We start from the raw sequence: 19097 nt of genomic DNA on the forward strand, positions 1-19097 counted from the left end.
TGTAAATTTTACCTCAAAAACAAACTTATATATTAACCTCTAATTAATACTATATAGGCTGAAGTAATTAGGGAGTAGTATGCTGATGTTTACCATTTATTTTGAAATGCAAAGATTTCAAGGGCATTACATTGAGTGAAAAAAGCCAATCTCTAAAGGTTACACACCTCATGATTCCACCCCAAAATAACAAAATTAGAGATGAAAATGAAATTAACACTTGCCAGGGGTTAAGAATGGGGATAAGCAAGGGGATGTGTATAAGGGGTAGCACAAGGGACCCTTGTGGTAATGGAATAGTTCAGTATCTTGGTTGTAGTAGTGGTTATACAAAGCTACACATGTGATAACAATTGCATAGAACTATACTTACATATACATACACTCACAAATCAGTGCATGAAAAACTAGTGAAACTGCAATAAATCTTCAGTTTCCTGGTTTTGATATTGTATTATAGTTATACAAGATGTCACCACTGGGGGAAACTGAATTAAGGGTATTGTTCAAGATCTCCCTGTTATGATTTTTGTTTTTTATTTTTTTTGCAATATCCTGTGAATTTATAATTAATTCAAAATGAACAATTAAAAAGGGAAAAAAATTAGGTACATTGATGGATAAATAGAAGGATATATAAACAGGTATGTGATAAAGCAAACACAGTACAATGTTAATGACAGAAACTTTCCTGTATATTTAAAACTGCTTTGAGGGCACCTGGGTTGCTCAATCAGTTAAGTGTCTGACTCGATTTCGGCTCAGGTCATGATCTCAGAGTCATGAGATCAGGCTCTGTGCTGAGCAAGGAACCTCCTTGAGATTCTCTCTCTTCTCCCTCCCCCTCCCCCAGCTCAAGCGCTCTCTCCTTCTCTAAATAAATGAATCTTAAAAAAAAAATAAAATAAAATTGCTTTATAATAAAATATAGGGAGAAAATGAAGGAAAAAAAATCATAAAGAACACAGATAACCATAGGTTCAGGATAGAAATATGCTAAATAAAAAAAAATAAAAGAAAATAAAAGAAATATGCTAAATACAGAAAGGCAAAAACAAATCTTAGAATATCCTACCAAACTCACAATAAATACCTCAAGCAGACCAATCTTCAAATGAAATATTACTAGAATACTACTGTCATTCCTCTATTACACTTTTCAAAATCTGGCACATCCTTCAAAGTGGAGTTCAAATGTTACCTGTTCTTCTAAGTCTTCCTCTAATATTTAGATTAAATGGCCCACTTGCTATTTATTATGCAGCCCCATTTTAGTTTTATATGTTTCTTCTGGTATTTTTTTAAATAATGACTTATCTATGTCTATCTTGTTCACTGGACTGCAATCTCCTAGGACCACGTTCTTCATTTTAGTTGCTCATGCCATTCCCAAGTCCAAATATTTCTAGTAAACTATTGTACCTCATAATAGGATACTCAACTATGGCTGAATAAACTGGAATTATCTAAATATAAGGGAGCAGGGGAGCCTTTTTAAAAGTTCAAAAATAATGTTCCCTTAATTAAGTTGGACACATTAAGAAAATATACTATGTTTCTATATGCATACAAAGTATTAAGGAATGCCACTTATCGGGGACGCCTGGGTGGCTCAGTCAGTTAAGCGTCTGCCTTCGGCTCAGGTCATGATTGCAGGGTCCTGGGATTGAGTCCCGCGTCAGGCTCCCTTGCTCAGCTAGCAGCCTGTTTCTCCCTCTGCCTGCCACCCCCACTGCTTGTGTGCTCTCTCTCTGACAAATAAATAAAATCTTCAAAAAAATAAAAGGAATGCCACTTATCATTGGCTCACACCCAAACTTATCTTGAAACAGTACTTTTCATAGTGCTTATTTTCAACACCCTTCATAATCTTTTCTGCTTAAGCATTTTTACAAAGGCCAATTTTTAGATGTGTTAATTCCCAAGCAAAATCATCTTCTTTTTTTCATCTAAAGTAATCAGTTCCAAGAAATATCCAGGGTAAAGAAAATCCAAACAACATGGCTTATTCCACTAAATAGTTGAGAGACTGGCATCTGCAGAAAAGCTCAATTCTCAAGGCTTCTGTGGATACATACATGAAAAAAGGATCACCTCCTAATCAGCACGATGATCCTTCAGAACAAAGTTATATGGAACACAATGATCAAAATGGAACACAGTGATCTAGACCAGTGCTCAGGTAAGGAATTATTGGGAAATGCACCCTACAAATATTTGCCATACGTTGCCATCTCTTCTTAAGATCTAATGAATACATATTACACTATGTATTAATAATACCAAACATGAGAGGTATATCATACAAACCTCTCATATGTGTCAAATCAAGTTAGATTTGGGGAAATGAAAATCAGCAATTGAAATCAAACATGTTGATTTCACTAGGGAAGCTGTTTAATCATGGAAACCAGTTTTCCAAAGTTTAATTCAATAGCCTACAATTTGCCAATGAGAATACTCCATGTAACTACTCACGATTTATTATTCTTATACTCTAATCCTTAATAAGAGTTTTCCCAACTAACCTGATAACAAAACACTGAATACAAACAATCTCTTACACTACCATACAGTTGAGCCTTGAACAACACAGCTTTGAACTGCAGAGCTCCACTTATACATGGATTTTTTTTTTTACACTATAATTACTTTCTCTTCCTTATGATTTTCTTGTTATTTCCTTTTCTCTAGCTTATACTTTACTGTAAGAATATAGTATATAGTATATAAAATATACAAAATATGTGTTAATCAACTATTTACGTCATTTGTAAGAAGAGTAGGCTATTAAGAATTAAGTATTTGAGGGGCGCCTGGGTGGCTCAGGCGTTAAGCGTCTGTCTCTGGCTCAGGTCATGATCCCAGGGTCCTGGGATGGAGTCCTGCATCAGGCTCCCTGCTCAGCGGGAAGCCTGCTTCTCCCTCTCCCACTTCCCCCCTGCTTGTGTTCCCTCTCTCGCTGTCTCTCTCTGTCAAATACATAAATAAAATCTTTAAAAAAAAAAAGAAGTATTTGAGAAGTCAAAAGCTAAACATGGGTTTTTGACTGAACAGGGGGTGAGCATCCCTACCCCCTGCATTCTTCAAAGGTCAACCGAAATTCTGAAATCAAGGCTCTCAAAACTAAGTTTTACAAGCTGTTGCCAAAGTTCATTTGGCTGCAAAACCTAATCTAAACTGTTTATTCCTTTAAGTATGAATGTTCACACGTTTTGTGCAGAAATACTAATTTGTTTAATTATGGGAGTGTTGCCTCACATGTGATTGGGACTATTACATAATATATGCTAACTACTCGATATTATCTTTCTAAAAGTCAAAAAGTTGGAAATTCTGAAACACTGAGGCCAACAATTTTGCAGACAGTAGTTAAAAGCCATACAGGCATCTGATACAGCAATGCATTAAACTGAATATGCCATGAAAATCACACTTGGTTTTCAAAACAACTCATCAGATAAGCACTCCATACAAGGAATGTGAAGTTTTATTAAAAAGCAATATTCAGGGATGCGTGGGTGACTCAGTTGGTTAAGTGTCTGCCTTCAGCTCAGGTCATGATCCCAGGATCCTGGGATGGAGCTCTGTGTCCGGCTCCCTGCTCAGCAGGGAGTCTGCTTCTCTTTTTCCCTCTGCCCCCTCCCCCCGATTCTCTCTCTCTCAAATAAAATCTTTTAAAAAAATAAAAAAATAAAAATAAATAAAAATCTTAAAAAACAATTCAAGTTAATTATACAAAACCTAATTGGGATAAATGGAAACTCCTAACCTAAGGACTGAAAGAAAAAATTTAAACATTCTGCCTGTGCTGGGAACACATTTATACCTAAAATCTCTTTTATAAAAATTTAAAAATAAAGTTCAGGTGGATTTCTGGTGAAGATGGCAGAGCAGGAGGATCCCAGGCTCACCTCATCCTATGGTCACATCTACGTAACAGCCACATCAGCGCAAATAAAAAAGAAAATGACCTGAAGACGGGCAAAACAGACTTTCCACAGCTAAATGTAGAGACGAAGCCACAATAAAGAGGGTAGAAAGGGCGAAGATGCAGTGTGAGCCAAAGTGACCTGTGGATCTGTCAGAAGAAAGGAAGGATGCCACGGGTGCATACAGGGAAAAAGAGCAGACCCTAAGCTATGCACCCCAGGCATGGTAGACCCACACACCAGGGAGACAAATCTCAATAACATTTGGCTCTGAAAACCAGAGGGACCTAACTTCCCAAGAACTTACAACTTCTGGGGCTTCACACATTACATTTTAAAAATCAGCAGGCTCAACTCTGGAAGAACCAGGGAACAAGAGGAAATTGAGTCCCCATCCTTAAGAGACAACACAACAAACAACCCCACTGAGATACAGCATACAAACAGCAGTTTGAAAAGGGCCTGGGGTATATGAGAAGGTGGTTTCTTTATTAACCTCAGAGCATGTGCTGGAAGGGCAGAGATCATTGGGAGACTTCTGCAAGACCAAAAAGCTGGCTGGTGTCATTTCCCTCCCCATTCCTGCAGGAACCAGCACGGCACCAACACTCTCCACATACCTTGCTAAAAGCATGTCCCACCCCACTATGTCTTCTGTAGACTTGCCCCCTCCACACCAGCCTGGACTCTGGAAAGTTTTCTCAGGTGGCTGCCAGATACCTTCCATAAGTGGCATTGACCTTGCTGGCACCACACATACCCTGCCCCCACGTTCTTCTACAGACAGCTCCCACCAACATACCCTTGGCAGGAGACCATCCAAAGAAGTGACACAAATCTGGCAGTGTGCTTACAGCCCCAAGAGTGGCCAGCACCACTCCAAAATGACTCTGCCCTGAAGCAGAGGGAACAATAAGCATACACATGAGTCCACATGTGGCCCCAGCAGCAGGTTGAGGGCAGAAATCCAGTCTAATGGCAGGCTCAGGCTACCAACAAAAACTTCTCAGGAGACAACATGGGGAGAATACCCTGCAGTTCCAAGCTACCGCATTTCTGACAAATGGCTGGTGTGACTCAACTCAAGCCCAAGGCAAGCACCAGACTGACCCATAACAACACAGGGACCAAACCCTGCCCACAAGAGGCAAACAGAGCCATTGCAGATGCCTGGAATGAAGGCAAATGAGGCTCAGCCATAAAACTAGGGTACAACAACACACACAGGAGACATTCTGAAGTGTCAGGTTCTGGTGAACGAGGGACACGGCACTGTAGGGCACTACAGGACCTGTTCTTCATAAGACCACTACTTACAAAAGCACGTGGCTAACATGTAGAAAAAGACACAGAGAATTGGACAAAATGAGGAGAAAAAGGAATATGTCCCAAATGAAAGAACATGACAAAATCACAGCAAGAGAGCTAAACAAAACAGAGATAAGTAATATGCCTAAAGGAGAATTTAAAGTAATGGTCATAAAGATACTCACTGGAATCGAGAAAAGAGTGGAGAACCTCACTGAGATACTCAACAAAGAGGTAGAAAACATAAACAAGAACCAATCAGAGATGAAGGACTCAGTAACTAAAATTGAATATACACTAGAGGGAATAAATAGTAGAATAGAGGAAGTAGAAGAATGGACCAGTGACCTACAAGACAGTAATGGAAAGCAATCAAGGTGAACAGAAGGGAGAAAGAAAATAATAAAAAATGAAAATAGACTTAAGGAACTCAGTAACACAATCATGCATGGTAACTGGCACATTATAAGGACCCCAAAAAGACACGAGAAAGAAAAAGGGGCAGAAAATTTACTTGAAGAAATAATAGCTCAAAACTTCCCGAATCTGGGGAGGGAAACATACATCCAGATTCAGGAGGCACAATAAAATCAACCCAAGAAGGTCCACACCAAGACACATAGTAATTAAAATAGGAAAATGTAGTGATAAAGAGGGAATTTTAAAAGGAACAGGAAAAAGGAAAACAGATACATGCAAGGGAAACTCCATAAAGATAGGAGCAGATTTTTCAGAAGAAACTTTGCAGGCCAGAAGAGACTGGCATGATATATTCAAAGTGCTGAAGGAAAACAAAACTGCAACCAAAAATACTCTCTCCACCAAGACAATCATTCAGAATAGAAAGAAAGAGTTCCCAAACAAATAAAGTTAAAGGAATTCGTCACAACTAAACCAGCCATACAAGAAATATTAAAGGGGGGACGCCTGGGTGGCTCAGTCGGTTAAGCGGCTGCCTTTGGCTCAGGTCATGATCCCAGAGTCCTGGGATCGAGTCCCGCCCCGCATCCCTGCTTGGCGGAGAGCCTGCTTCTCCCTATCCCTCTGTCTGCCACTCTGCCTACTTGTGCTATCTCTGTTAAATAAATAAATAAAAATCTTAAAAAGAAAGAAATATTAAAGGGGATTCTCTGAGTGTAAAGGTAAGACCATAATTAGGAGTAAAGAAAAGTAGGTAGCACTAAAGCAATAAAATTAAGTATATCAATAAAAATCAGTTAAGGGATTCACAAAATAAAAGGAAATAAAGTAGGACACCATATATCTAAAACATGGGGGAGAGGGACAAAAATTTAGTACATTCAAACTTAAGCAACCATTAACTTAATATAGACTGCTACATGCAGAAGATGTTTTATATAAAACTAATGACAACCACAAATCCAAAACTGATAATGCAAAAAAGTAAAGAGAAAGGAATGCAAGCATATCACTAATAAAGCCAGCAATGAGAGAAGAGAGCAAGAGAAGAAAGGAACAGAGAAAAACTACAAAAACAAACATAAAACAAGTAGCAAAATGGCAATACATGCCTACCAATAATTACTCTGAATGTAAATGGACTAAATGATCCAATCAAAAAACATGGAGTGAACAGATAAGAAAGCAAAACCAATCTATATGAACAACAAGAAACTCACTTCTGACATAAAGACATAAAGTGAAGGGATTCAAAAACATGTATCATGCAAATAGATGTAAAAAGAAAGACAGGTAGCAATACATGTAACGGAAAAAAAACAGACCTTAAAAAGACTGTAACAAGAGACAAAGAAGGATACCATATAACCATAAAGAGTACAACCTAAAAAGAAGGTATAACAACCATAAATGTTTAAGAACCCAACATGAGAGCACCCAAAAACATAAAACAGCTAATAACAAAGTAATCAACAGTAACATAATAACAGCAGAGGACTTTTAACTCCCTGCTTACATCATTCAAACAGAAATCAACATGAAAACAGTAGCTTTGAAGGACATATTGGACCAGATGGATCTAACAGATATATTCAGAACATTCCATCCTAAAAAAGAACATAATTCTTTGCATGTGCACACGGAATATTCTCCAGACTAGATCACATGTGAGGTCACGAAACAAACTTTAACAAATTCAAGAAGATCAAAGTCATACCATGCATCTTTTCCAACCACAATGCTATGAAACTAGTAATCAGCCACAAGAAAAAATCTGGAAGAACACAAATACGTGGAGGTTAAATACACACTACTAAACAATGAATGTGTCAATCAAGATATCAAAGAGATAATCAAAAAATGCAAGGAGACAAATGAAAACGAAACACAATGCTCCAAAATCTTTGGCATGCAGCAAAAGCTACTCTAAGAGGGAAATTTATAACACTACAGGCCTACCTTAAGAAGAGAAAACCCACAAACAACATAACCTTACACCTAAACAAGCTACAAAAAGAAGAACAAATGAAACCCAAAACCTGTGGGAGAAAAAAATAATAAAGTTCAGAGCATAAATAAACAAAATACAAACTAAAAAACAAAACAAAACAAAAAAACAATGGATCAATGAAACCAGAAACTGGTTCTTTGAAAAGATCAACAAAACTGATAAACCTTCATCCAGACACATCAAAAAAATGAGAGAGGACTCAAACAAAATAAAAAATGAAAGAGGAGAAATAACAGTGGACACCATAGAAATAAAAAGGGTTGTAAGAGAAGATTATGAAAAATTATATGCTAACAAATTGAACAAAACAGAACAAATGGATAAATTTCTAGAAACATTTAACTTCCCAAAACTCCATTGCAAAGAAATTTAACATTTGAACAGGTTGACTGCCAAAAGTGAAATTAAATCAGTAATCAAAAAACTCCTGAACCACATGCCTTCACAGGTGAAGTCTACTAAATATTTTAAGAAGTTAATACCCAATTCTTCTCAAATTATTCAAAAAAATGGAAGACAAATGAAAGCTTCCAAATTCATTCTACGAGGCATTACCCTGATACAAAAACCAGATAAAGACATCCCTAAAAAAGAGAACTACAGGCCAGTATCTCTGAAAAACATAGATGCAAAAATCCTCCATAAAATACTAGCAAACAGAATCCAACAATACATTTAAAAAATCATTCACAGGTGCCTGGGTGGCTCAGTCGTTAAGCGTCTGCCTTCAGCTCAGGTCATGATCCCAGGGTCCTGGGATCGAGCCCCACATCGGGCTCCCTGCTCCACAGGAAGCCTGCTTCTCCCTCTCCCACTCCCCCTGCTTGTGTTCCCTCTCTCACTGTGTCTCTCTCTGTCAAATAAATAAAATCTTTTAAAAAAAATCATTCACATGATCAGGTAGGATTTATTCCTGGGCTGCAAGGGTGGTTCAATGTTTGCAAATCAACCAATGTGATACCTCATAACAATAAGAGAAAGGATAATAAACATATGATCATTTCAACAGATGTAAAAAAAGCATGTGACAAAGTATAAAATCCATTCATGATCAAAACTCTCAAAGTATGTTTAGAAGGAACATACCACAACACGATAATGGCCATTTATGAAAAACGCACAGCTAACATCGTACTCCATGTTCACCATGGAGTTCACTGAGAGCTTTTCCCCTAACATCAGAAATAAGACAAGGATGTCCACTCAAACCACTTTTATTCAACATAGTACTGGAAGTCCTAACCACAGCCATCAGAAAACAAAAACAAATAAAAGGCATCCAAATTGGTAAGGAAGAAGTAAAACTTTCATTACTTGCAGATGGCATGATACCATATATAGAAAACCCTAAAGACTCCACCAAAAAACTACTAGGACAGATGAATTCAGTAAGGTCACATGATACAAAATCAATGTACAGAAAACCACTGCATCTCTATACACTAATAATGATGTACAAATGCCACTAATAATGAATTACAAATTAAGAAAACTGTCCCACTGACAATTGTACCAAAAATAATAAAATACCTAGGAATAAAGTTAACCAAGAACATGAAAGAACTGTACTTTGAAAACAATAAAACACTGATGAAAGAAACTGAAGATGACACAAATGGAAAGATATTCCATGCTCATGGACTGGGAGAACAAATACTGTTAAAACATCCCTACTACCCAGAGCAATCAACAGATTTAATGAAATCCCTATCAAAATACCAACAGCATTTTTCACAGACCTGGAACAAATAATCTTAACATTTGTATGGAACCACTAAACACTCTGAAAGCCAAAGCAATCTCAAAAAAGAAGAGCAAAACTTGAAGTATCACAATCCCAGATTTCAAGATACACTACGAAGCTATAGTAATGAAAACAGTATGGTACTGGCACAATTAACAGACACACAGATCAACAGAACAGGATAGAAAGCCCAGAATTAAATTCAACATTATATGGTCAATCAATTTCCAACAAAATTAATTTTTCAACAGAGGCAAGAATATGCAATAGGAAAAAGACAGTCTCTTCAACAAATGGTGTTGAGAAAACTGGACAGCAACATGCAAAAGAATGAAACTGGACCACTTTCTTATACCATATACAAAAATAAACTCAAAATGGATTAAAGACCTAAATGTGAAACCTGAAACCATAAAAATCCTAGGAGAGAGCATAGGCAGTAATTTCTATGACATCTACCATAGCAACATTTTTATAGATACATCTTCTGAGGCAAGGGAAACAAAAGCAAAAATAAACTATTGGGACTACATCAAAATAAAATGCTTCTGCACAGCAAAGGAAACAATCACAAAACTAAAAGACAACCTATAGAATGGGAAAAGATTCTTGCAAACAATATATCCAATAAAGGGTTAGTATCCAAAATATATAAAGAACTTATACAACTCAACACCAAAAACCCCCAGAAATAATCCAATTAAAAATGGGCAAAAGACATAAACAGGCATTATTCCAAAGAAGACATAAGGCTGGCCAACAGACACATGAAAAGACGCTCAACATCACTCATCATCAGGGAAATGCAAATCAAAACCACAATGAGATACCACCTCACACCTATCAGAATGGCTAAAATCAAAAACTCAAGAAACAACAGGTGTTGGTAAGGATGTAGAGAAAAAGGAATCTGTTGGTGAAAATGCAAACTGGTACAGCCACTGTGGAACACAGTACGAACATTCCTCAAAAATTAAAAAGAAAATTACTATATGATCCAGTAATTCCACTAGTATATATCCAAAGAAGAGAAAAACACTAATTTATGAAGATATAAGCACCCCTCAAGTTTATCGCAGCATTATTTACAATAGCCAAATTATAGAAGCAACTCAAGTGTCCAACAATAGATGGATAAAGATGTGGTGTACACACACACACACACACACACACAATGGAATATTACTCAGCCATAAAAAAAAGAATGAAATCTTACTGTTTGCAACAACATGGGTGGATCATGAGAGTATAATGCTAAATAAAATAAGTCAAAATAAATGAACAAAGAAAAAAGACAAACATAAAATAACAGACTCTTAACTATAGGGAACAAACTGATGGTTACCAAAGGGGAAGGAGGGGATGGGTGAAATAGGTGAAGGGGATTAAGAGTACACTTATCGTGATGAGCACTGAGTAATGTATAGTTGCTGAGCCACTATACTGTACACCTGAAACTAATATAACACTGTATGTTACACATACTGGAATTTAAAGGAATAAAATAAATAAATACATAAGCAAGCAAGCTGGAGTTGGATATAAATAAATTTTTAGAATGAATGAATGAATGAATATATGAATGAGTAAGTTTAACATGTCCCTGGTTAACTGACAGGTTTACTAACTTAAAAAAGACAATGCAAGTGACATATGCACATGTATTATACAACTGATTTTTAAGAACTACAACAGTGATAAAAATTATTTTTATAACTCTTTTGGGGGGCATCACTGACCCACTAATTGTCCTAGTTCTCTATCTCCTCAGGGTAAGGTAATTCATCTACTTTTTGGATTTTTCTTTTATTTTGTTATTATTATAGACAGAAACATCTGTTCATGTGATTAGAAAAAATTGACAAGCATCAGCAGTGGGTTTAATGATGTAAATTTAAAGTTTTCAGAGAATTTCACTGGACACAAAGTTAATCTGTCCAATTTAAAAAGTCATATGCAGGGATGCCTGGCTGGCTCAGTTGGAAGAACATGCAACTCTTGATCTTGGGGTTGTGAGTTCGAGCCCCACACTGATTACATAAAAAGTCATATGCATGGCAAGGCAGTTTAAACTCCCACACACTATGTTATACTAGCACCAAGCACACATCTCCATTACGTGAATATATACCTACTGAACTACTGGCACAGGTCTTATTTTCCTTCATAAACTACGGTTTATTACTCCAGAAAAAGCACTAAACATTGGTAAAGAAATTCTGTTATCTATCCAACAAACCTGGTATATCTGATACAGAATACTAATGATAGTGAAACACCTTCCAATGATGGCATAAAAATAAATGAAGGCTTTTTAGTAAATCTTTAAATTTTGAAGAGCCTTTTCCTAAACAGTAACCTTGCATTTGATTGGCTTCAGGGAAAATTAAACAATGTAGTTATTCAAGAGGGTAAAAGCATAAATTATGAATTTATTTATTTTTGCTTACCTGAAGATTGGCAAAATCCAGTATGTGAAGACAGCACTAAATTTTCGGTCACAGGCTTAATTTTCTGCTCATCACTGCTCCCCTCGCCTACAGAATTCTGATCATCATCTCCTATATCAGAAGAAGATGACGATGTAATGTCAGCTTGCTTCCTTTTAGTGCTTGTTCTTAGGGAGTTTCTCATTTTCTCCTTGACACTGACTGTCTTCTTTTTAGCTGAAGTTCTCTGTTTCTTCAGCTTTTTATTGTCTTCAGAACTTTCCTCACCATCAGAAGATGATGAGCCACTATGTACTTCCTTGGTATTTCTCTTTGAATTTAAATTTCTTCTTTCCCTCAGTTCTATTCTTTTCAGTCTCTTGTCAGAAGAATCACAACCGTCTTCTTTCATGGAATATTTCTCAGTATCAGATGATGAACAATCTTGTCTCTTCCTTGAACTCTTTTCAGGCAAGTTGCATCTTTTCTTCACTCTACTGGATGCCCCATTCTTACTCCTTTTATCTTCTGAAGAATCACAACTATCTCTTTTTCCCTGTAATTTCTCAGCATTATCGGACACGTCATCCTTCTTTTTAGAAGTTTTATCTTTTATTTTTTTACTTTTCTTTTCTCCGTAAGTTGTGTCATTCTTATTTTGTTTTATGCCTTTAGGAAAACGAGAAATCTCTTCTCCCTCAGGTAATTTCTCAGTGCTATCAGATGATGATTCATACTGTTGTTCCATCTTAATTATATTTTTCTTCAAGTCTGTAGTTTTCTTTTCTTTTACTTCAGTTCCCTTTTTGCTCTGCTTTTTATCATCTTCAGAGGATTCATCACTCTGCTCTCTCTTTGGGAAATTCTCAGCAATGTCAGATAAGCCAGTCTGTACTTTCTTACATGATTTGGTTTTCAAATGCTTACTCTTTTCTTTAGTTTCAGCAACCTTTTTGTCTTCTGGAGAATTAAAACTCTCCTCTTTCCCTGAAGGCAGCTTATCAGCACCATCAGAAGAAACACCTGACTGCTGCTTCTTAGAGATTCGATCTCTTAAGTCCATGTTGGTCCTGTCTTTATCGACTGTGCCTTCTGCTGAAGAGAAATTCTCTCTCTCTTGTTTCCTTTCAGCATCATCAGATGACCCTTCTTGTGCAGTCTTCAAATTTTTCTGCCCTTGATTATCCATTCCTTTTTTTCTGTGTTTTTCATCTTCAGAAGAATCATAATCTTCTTTATTTGGAACTCTTTTTTTGGTTGTTCTGGCAGCCCCAATTTTACTCATGCTCTTTATCTCTTTTTCTAATTCTGAGTCATAATTGGAAGACTCAGACTGGTTTTGTCGTTTCTTTTTAGAAATTATAGACCTTTTAGCTGATTTGCCTTTTTTAATATCATAATCTGAGCCAGAAGTAGAACTTTTTCGTTTCCTTTTTCCTTTATCATCTTTCCCTGTTTGAGTCTTTAAATCATATAAAGTCTTCTCATGATTTGTATGAGTTTCATTAATATCAGTATCTGAAGAAGAACTGTGATTCATCCTGGACACCTCTTTGAGGATTGCTAACATTTCATCAGAATCTGAATTCTGATCCACAATCTCTGACTGCTTAGATTTAGGCAATTTATTAGGTTTAGGATTATCTATAGCACTGTCAGAAGAATTCCGTTTATCCTTTTTTCTCATTGGAACTGATACTTTTTGTTTCTCCTTAACTGTTTCATTACTTTCTTCATCTGAATTAGATGTTGCAGGATTGGTTTCTGTCTGTCGCCTCAAGGGAGTAGTCTTTACACGTGGAGATCTTCGAAGATCAGATTCTTCTGAAAGTAATGGAACTTCACTTTCAAACAAATGCTCATTATCATTCTTTTCCTGTCCAAGTCCACAGTTCTCTGGCTTGGGGTTCAGACCAGAGCTTTTATAGCCATCTTTATCTTGTGGTACTTCCTGACAATCAGCACCTTTAATTGGAGAATTAGAAAGGGAAACAGGGGTAAGTTTAACATATAATTCTTTTGTTACTTTAGCTGTAGTTTTTGACTTAATACCTCCTCTGTTGTCTTTTGAAGTAATATTTAATTTTACAGAAGAACTCTCCAGTTCTTGCTCAGTTCCACTATTGCCATCTCCCTGATTATCTACTGAACTCTGAACTTCCATAGCTGTCTCAAGATTCTCAAAAATGTCTTCTGGAACTGAGGAAGGAACAGAAACAATATCCATGTCTAAATCTTCAGAAGTGTTAGCAGGTTCATATTGAGGTTCTTCTTTTTTATCAGATTTCTTATGTTCACCACTGGCACTTTTATTTGCTCTTTGTTCCTGTACTGTAATACTCTGATCCATGTGCTCACTATCCAGCTGCTTTCTTGCCAGTTTAGCTTCTGATTTTGAAATATCTTTTCTTTCTAAAGCACAGGGTTTTTCTCCTTTTCGTACTTTTGTTTCAGACTTAGCATCTATGACCTTATGCTCTTTGGTATTTTTCTCTTTGTTTACAGCATCCAAAGCTTGAATCTCTGAATTCAAATCTTCTTCTAATGCAAGATGAGCTTTCTTGATATCAGCTAACACAGATTTAAAAGCCTTAAGCTGGCGTAACTTTGTAGCAGAACTGGTTTCTGAATTATCTGCTGCCTGCTTCAAAAACTTAACATAACTGGAGTTCATGTTAGTTGTGGTCTCAATCAGTTTTTTTGCCTTCTTAATCATCTCTTTGGGCACAATTAGTGCTGAATAAGAGTAGGTTACCGAACCAGAACATGAATCATCTAATTTCTTTTCTTCTCCATTACAATTGGAAATATTTTTCTTTGGAGAAAATCTGGGTGTATGGTCATATACTTTATTACTCTTTTCATTGTCAACTTTTATCTTCTTCTTATTTTGTTGCAACAACTGTTCTAAATTTTCAAATACACTATTACATGCAGTGACCAAGTCCAACAAAGGTTCTGGATGACAAATGTAGCAATACCACTGGTTGTTTTCATCCATTATCGTAGAGAGCTCCTTTCGACCAAGGTTGCGCAGAATGCATTTCTTGCAGAAGGCATTATGGCAAAAGTCACAACAAATCAAGTTCCCACCTTCTGCACACCACCTGAAATTATTAAAAGATGAAAATATTATTACAAAATGAAACTCACTCTAAATTTTTTCATTATTAAAGCAATTTAAATTTTCCTGCCAGGAATTTTAATAATTTGGGTCATCTGCTTATTCTTTACTAGAAACTTAAAACAGACATAAACCTAAGGTTTTATGGAAAAGGGTAACCTTCCATTAAAGAGATCAATGATGATACTACAAAAAAAAAATGGATCTAATAACATACTATGTAAGAATTTCCCCCAAAAAAGTAGACAATACAGAATGTTAGTTCATCTTGATTTATTACCTACCTACATTGTTCATCCATTCCATCAGAGTCACGGCTAATATCATCACTCATGTAATATTTAAAGCAATTCTATTAAAAGAAAAGGGGAAGGGGAAATTTTATATTCAAAATGGATAACATTCATCAAGGACAAAAAGTTTATTTTTAAGTCATTAAAAAAAAGTAAAGGGAATGTGTGTGTGTTGTGTGTGTTTTACAGAATCAAAGCAAAACCACTGCACTACCCAATACTAGTATTTTCCAGACATAGAAATACCTCAATAAATTAATTCCTTGAAATAGATTTTCCTATCATCAAGTACCACTATTCCTTATATAAAGTTTATAAAAGATTTTGGTAAAGCAAGTTTCTAATTTCATACAATGAGCTACTAAATCTCTACATAAAGATGTATTAGATGATGCTGCTACTTAATGTATTTAATAGCCTTCATATATAAACAGCTGCTATGTGTACAGCTAAGCAACATTATCCTACATTAAGCTACATTCTCTTTAAATCTCAAAACATTATGCAAGATAGGAAGTATTACATCCAATTTGAGAGAAAAGGCTAATACGTAAGTAAATCTCCTCAAGCCATACAATTAGGTAACAGGTAAAGTAGGTATTCAAATCCAAGTCTGAATGACTCTAAATTCATTTTCATTAAGCCTGGAGAAAGGGAAGGTTTTATGCCCAGTGATGAAAAGTACTGATTACCAAAATGGGCTAGGCTCAACAGGCCAGCCCTTGAAAAAAACCAATTACATATATTAGAAAAGAGAAAGGAAATGCACATTACAAATCCAGCAATATGAAATTCAGCTATCCCATTTTAAAACTAGAAGCTACAACATGTCCCCCTAAATAGGCTCCCGGTTGAACTGAATTCAAGGAATGAAGGGACACAAATTGCTAAAAGAAAAAGTAAATTTAGTCCACTTAAGTAGATCTGTATCAAAAACTCACACAATAAAAGACCTAAAGGGGCACCTGGGTGTCTCAGTCAGTTAAGCGTCTACTTTCAGCTCAGGTCGTGATCTCAGGGTCCTGGGATCAAGCCCCACATCTGGCTCTCTGCTCAGTGGGGAGTCTGCCTCTCCCTCTTCCTCCCTCTGATCCTCCTCCTCGATTGTGCTCTCTCTCTCAAATAAATAAATAAAATCTTAAAAAAAAAAAAGGCCTAGAAGTGGAACTCTGAGGAAAATCTAGTCTGCCCCTGCACTTCAAGGAGGCATTTTGTTGGGGAACAAACTAACCCAGAATTAATCTTAGCATTAATGAGTTAGGGAAATCATAACCTTGATATTATATTTAAAATTAACTCCAAGGTATTACTAATAAAAGAGTATACACAGACTGTTAAAACTATCTTCAACACATATAAAGCATTTTTAATTCTATCATCACCAACTTAATGTCAAAACCCTGCCCCACGTGGAGAGTTTAGATTTGGGTAATTAGAATACATAAGATGGAAGGTTATAAAACATATACATCTGCACACATGTAAACTCTTCAGATTTGCCAACACACCATGCTCTGCTTCACTTACCAGCCTCTGAATACCATGTTGCCTCTGCTTAGAATATGCTGAGCCAATCCCACTTCACCAGGCTAATTCCTATTTATAGCTCAGATACCAGCTTATATCATCTCCATTATAAAGCCCCCCTACCTAACTCCAAAGTACACAGGCTTCCTGTGTGTTCCCACAGTACACAGTACTTCCCCTATCATGGCACTTACTGGCCTTTTTTTAATAGCTGTCCTCCCCGTTACAATATAAGCCCTCCAAAGACAAGAGACCACGTCCATCTTCTTCATCACTATGCACCAAAAGTCTGACACTGTAAACCAAATGTCTAACACACAGTAAACATTTAAATATTTCTAGAATGAATTATAAAAAGACCATTACATACCTTACAAATAAGTACTTGCAGTGAAGGATGTCTGTAAATGGAATCTTTTTGAAAATGATTGACCTGTTGTCCACAAGCTGTGCAGCTCACAATCCCATGAAGCCCATCTTCTAGGAGAAAGGAGTGACCATTATTCAGACATACACACACACGTAAGAAAAGATATTTACTTTAGTCAGCATTTTACAATTTTCATATTATAAATTAAATACTTCATAATTCTTAGAAAAGTGACATTTTGGACACAAAAGGCTAACAATTTTATGGACTTACTAAAAACATGACAACCTTGGCAAATGCCAGAACTACAAATCCTAATCTGTTTCCTTTTACAGATGCAAACCCTATTTCTCACAACAACTGGATAAAACATGAAGAGACTCCATAAGAGAAGTTCTAAAAATAGGGGTCAAGAGCTCGTTTTCATTTTGCTATTGTTTGCAAATAAATTATCAGTTCTTAAAGAATGGGGAAGCAAGTGACATATGTGGAACAGTCTTTTGCATCCTTATACTTAAAAGTTAGGAACGCCATTAATTTTTTATCCTCAAAATGAAAATGTCTGCACAGACTCTTCCAATATAGTATGTGAAAACCTGATAATTTTAAATTACCAATTTCTTACCTCAGATTTACTTCAATACTATCCATAATCCCCATTAACCTGTCTTCTATTTCACTATCTACTCCATATCAGCACTACTATTTCCAATTAAGGACAAATAAGACTTGCAGGTATATCTATCTATCTTGGCAGCAAAACCTGAGAATGACTCGGAGGAGGGGGAAGGAAGAGCCCCACTCCACAGTGTTTGCAGGAAAACAGGCTGAAGATAACCCAATGCAACAAAAAGGAAACCTCTGCTGCCTCAATCTCATCCTTAGTTCTGCTTACAGCAGTGCTTTACAATCTGAGCTGACATCAGAATCATCTGAAGAAACTTTTTAAAATCAGAGGCTGCCATTCCCACCCCTAAACCACTGAATGAGAATCTCCTAGACATTTTTTTTTTAGTTTTACAGATGATTCCGATGTGCAACCAAGATCTTGATATAAGATGACAGATTATGATTCCAAACAGGCCAATGAAAATGCCTGCATTCACAAATAAAAAGGAGATAACTAAAAGAATAAACTATATCTCTAAATAAAGACAAAACAATACACACATTTCCCACCTCTCAATTTTCTATTTTGTTTTTTTCTTACTCTTTATAGATCCAAATCACCATGAACCCAAATATTATCACAAATATTCTTATTCACAGAAGTTAAAAAAGTTTAACCCAATTTTAAGGGTGCCATCATACTTTTCCAGACAATGTAGAGAATTTGAAGACTCACTATATAAGTTGCTAATATTTTATATCATACTGTCCTACATTCGTGATTGATCTCAAGTACTCATATATTCTGTATTTAACAGAAACAAATACACGGTGTGCTTCATTTCAAATAATGATTGCATTAAGATATACTAATAAAAGCTAGAATATGAATGCTCATCCAATGTTAACATAATAAATATTAAGCATCTTCTATATGCTTTTGCACATATATCACTCAAAAATTAAACAAAACTAGGGCACCTGCGTGGCTCAGTTGGTTAAGCGACTGCCTTTAGCTCAGGTCATGATCCCAGAGTCCCGGAATCAAGTCCCGTATCAGGCTCCCTGCTTGGCAGGGAGTCTGCTTCTCCCTCTGACCGTACCCCCTCTTGTGCTCTCTAATAAATAAATAAAATAAATCTTAAAAAAAATTAAACAAAACTAGGTGATCCTTTGGAGAATTTCTCCCACATGTGCACAAAGAATCGTATATACGATATTCATTGCAGCACTAAGTAGGAAATCAGAAAACTCTGAAAACAAAAACTTGGAAATAACTTCCATTTGGGAAATGGACAGTGGTTTATTCATATAACAAAATTCTATAGAG

General features: G+C 36.2%; 1 protein-coding gene across 6 annotated transcripts in view; it reads right to left on the bottom strand.

The window, feature by feature from the left end:
• ATRX (ATRX chromatin remodeler) overlaps positions 1-19097 on the bottom strand; it is a 309544-nt gene that overhangs the window by 195650 nt on the left and 94797 nt on the right. For 3 of the 6 annotated variants that reach the window (XM_035028787.1, XM_035028789.1, XM_035028784.1), the window contains 3 exons: positions 17159-17265; positions 15253-15320; positions 11866-14951 (listed from right to left, as the gene is read on the bottom strand). In XM_035028787.1, coding sequence (XP_034884678.1) covers positions 11866-14951; positions 15253-15320; positions 17159-17265 — 3261 coding nt within the window. Of the gene's footprint in view, positions 1-11865; positions 14952-15252; positions 15321-17158; positions 17269-19097 lie in introns of all 6 variants that reach the window. The other 3 variants (XM_035028786.1, XM_035028788.1, XM_035028783.1) reach the window with 1 other exon arrangement.

This window comes from Mirounga leonina, unplaced genomic scaffold (genome assembly GCF_011800145.1).
Source record: "Mirounga leonina isolate KUSES-001 unplaced genomic scaffold, KU_Mleo_1.0 Mir_204, whole genome shotgun sequence".
Lineage (NCBI taxonomy): Eukaryota > Metazoa > Chordata > Mammalia > Carnivora > Phocidae > Mirounga > Mirounga leonina.